Here is a 2,852-nt window from a genome sequence, read left to right as displayed (position 1 = left end):
TGGTGGTGATCATTTTTATATATGAATCACGATGATGATGGAGGTAATCAAAATTTGAAAACTTAATTAATTAATTCTTACGTGAGCATAATACGTTCAAAGATTTTAAAAAATTGTATGTTTATTTTTAAAGGGCCAATACTCTACTAAGACTAGAGGCTCGTTACATTTAGAGAACCAAAATAGCATGAATTGCATGGAAAAGATACACAGTTTGGAAGCGCCACCCCAAATGAGGAATATGTTTAAGAGGAACTTATCAATAATTAAGGGTTCAGACTTCATTCTAGATCACTAAAGAGAAAAGGTCTGTAGGGCCCAAAGACCAAGTTTTGGACCATTCAAGTTGAAGCATGTCATGGGGCCTTTGGACCAAGTTTATTAATCCAAGAAAAAGTCTTAAGGCCGAGAACATTATGTAGAGACTAACATGGTATTGAGAAAGAGCTGGGGGATGGAGTTATATGCGAGCGACACTGCAAGCAAGCGAGAGTAGCAAGGAGCATGTGGTGCAAGTGATCCTATGGAGATGATGAGGATTGAACTGTCCCAAAGAGAACATGCGTAAATAGAATCAGTACAGCTTACATGAAACAAAGATTATATATTAAGAAGAGTCCCCAAAAGGGCAATTACAAAACATAGGGATGAGACGGTAGTGGAGCGATATACATACATACATATTGTATATGTGTGTGTACAAAAGAGAGTGAGTGTCTTGGGGGATGGAATCATGGATGGTTCCTTCCTAACTACCACTTACTTTCTCACTCTGTCAATGAATGAATGACCCTTAATTAAGAGACTCCACAGTTCTATAGTTTAGGAGAATGAATGGTTTTAGTATTTACCATTAGTAATTCTCCCCTTTTAGTTAGTGAAAGTATTAAAGTAAAGTAATCCTTGTGGAGGCGTCGGTTCTGAAGCCATATCCATATCCACTCTTTCTCTCACTCTCACTCTCTCTAAGCATCGCCAAACCGAAAGGCGGAACGTGAAGAACGACGGCCACCAATCCAATCCACTCGCTACAGCAAACTAAGCTTTCATGGCGGAGAATCACATGATGCAGCCAATCCAATCCACTCTTTCTTCCCTAGAGATGCCAATGGCAATTGCTTCTTCTGTATGGATGGCTAAGATCGAGTAAGAAAGATGCTGAGCTCCTGACAAGCCTTGGATCCATCAGGGCTCACCATGTGGAAAGCTTCAGAATCAGGAGATCCTACAACCCTCTCGTACGTCGCTCTCATGTAGATAAGCTCGTCCTGAAATTCTTCTGCTTCTACCATTGTGTCCACACTCTCTGCACTTCTCCTACCTCCTCCACCATTGCTGCTTGTGCTAAACTTCGATGGTATCACGCCGGCTCCAGTCGACACAGACTGCATCAAGCTCAGGAGGTTGGCTGTGGCAGAATCAGAGTTATCTGATAGCTTGGCTACCGTCTTCTTCATCGCAAACCCCACCTTCCTTCCATTGCAATACAAGCTCCACACAGGCTCAGAGAAAAGAGGCAGAGTCTTATAGCAAACTCCTTCATCATCTTCATGGTAGCCGTCTTCTCCACAACAGATTTGTTCTTTCTTCTTTGTCTTTCCGCATTCTAGCGATATCCTGAGAAGGCCAGACTGCATCTCTTTCACAAGAAGGTGTGTAGGTATGGCGAACTCTAGAAGAAGAATGGGAGGACCACAGGGATCTTCCTGAACACAGAAGCTAACCCTACCTTTGCGTTGGCCGAAGATGGTGCCTGTGACAGAAGACGCGGAGCTCATGAGGAAAGTGTTGCTATTCACTGATAATTTTCCTGTACTGTTGGTTATAGAAGTGGAGTTACTATTAGACATGGTGTGGCAGGATGATGATGATCCGCAGCAAGGAAGCATCATGCCAAAGATTGCACGCAGAGAGCTCCAGCAATGGAATTGCTGATAATGACGACGATGATGATGAAAATCCTTACCGACCTCACCATGGCCATAGCTTCCCTCCTGAATCTTATCGTCATCGCTATTGATCTCAGTTACCATAGCTGTACCAGCTAAGAATTTAAGTCGATTTCTATTAGATAGCTCGAATTGATGCAGAGACCTCCTCCTCCCAAGCTTGTCTGCAAATTTAGTTATTGCAAAGTGTATTGATCTGATCTGCAGGCGATATTCCAGTCAGAGATAGGAGGGGGAGCTCTTCCTTCCTTCAGACGTTCTAGTTTACTAGAGAACGCTGCGGCTATGGACTAAAATTTTGAACTTGAAAGTTATGGAATCAGCACTATATTTTACGAACGTTCCTGAGCTTGACAGCGGTGGCGTTAGTGTAATTCCTTCGAATATATTGACTGATCTTCGCAGCTAAGATGTCAGAGTACTCCCTCAAAAACATCAGATGTTGTTTACTGCAAGAAAACACAAAAACAGATTCCATTATGTGGCGCTTTCTGCAGAAAAAGAAAGAAAAGAAATGCTATGTCTATAGGTATGGGGTGAAAAGATGGACGGTTGTGCAGATCAAGTTTTGGAAGATGCAGAAAGGAAGAGAATAGAAAGGAACAACATTGAACACGGACCTTAAAGTCTTCAGATTTCTTCACCCTTCCAAAATCGATCCCTCACTTTAGTGCATGATCTTCTCTCTACAGCTCAAACAATCAATCAAACACGCACGCGCGCGCGCGCGTTATTATACATACACACAAGTTCTTTCTGGCCCTCTCTTTTCTCTGCTCGTTTTTCTCTGCGTGGCTATGGCGTGCTCTGACTGTTTGTTTGTTTGTTTGTTACTGTGTGTCGTCTCTCTTCCTTCGATTGAAGGAAACAAAAGCGAAACTAAAATTTTAAAAAATAAAGGAG

At 42.4% G+C, this 2,852-nt stretch overlaps 1 protein-coding gene across 1 annotated transcript; it reads right to left on the bottom strand.

Moving 5' to 3' along the window:
- Positions 1-1,071: 1,071 nt before the first annotated feature.
- On the bottom strand, positions 1,072-2,516 carry LOC147854625 (protein MIZU-KUSSEI 1-like). The gene has a single exon (XM_087331699.1). The coding sequence runs from the start codon at positions 2,031-2,033 to the stop codon at positions 1,137-1,139; it is 897 nt and encodes a 298-aa protein (XP_087187825.1). The 5' UTR covers positions 2,034-2,516; the 3' UTR covers positions 1,072-1,136.
- Positions 2,517-2,852: the final 336 nt, after the last annotated feature.

Source organism: Azolla caroliniana, unplaced genomic scaffold (genome assembly GCF_043228905.1).
Source record: "Azolla caroliniana isolate FFs.n. ecotype wild unplaced genomic scaffold, voAzoCaro1.0.p SCAF_15, whole genome shotgun sequence".
Lineage (NCBI taxonomy): Eukaryota > Viridiplantae > Streptophyta > Polypodiopsida > Salviniales > Salviniaceae > Azolla > Azolla caroliniana.
This window is presented reverse-complemented; position numbering and strand designations above follow the sequence as displayed.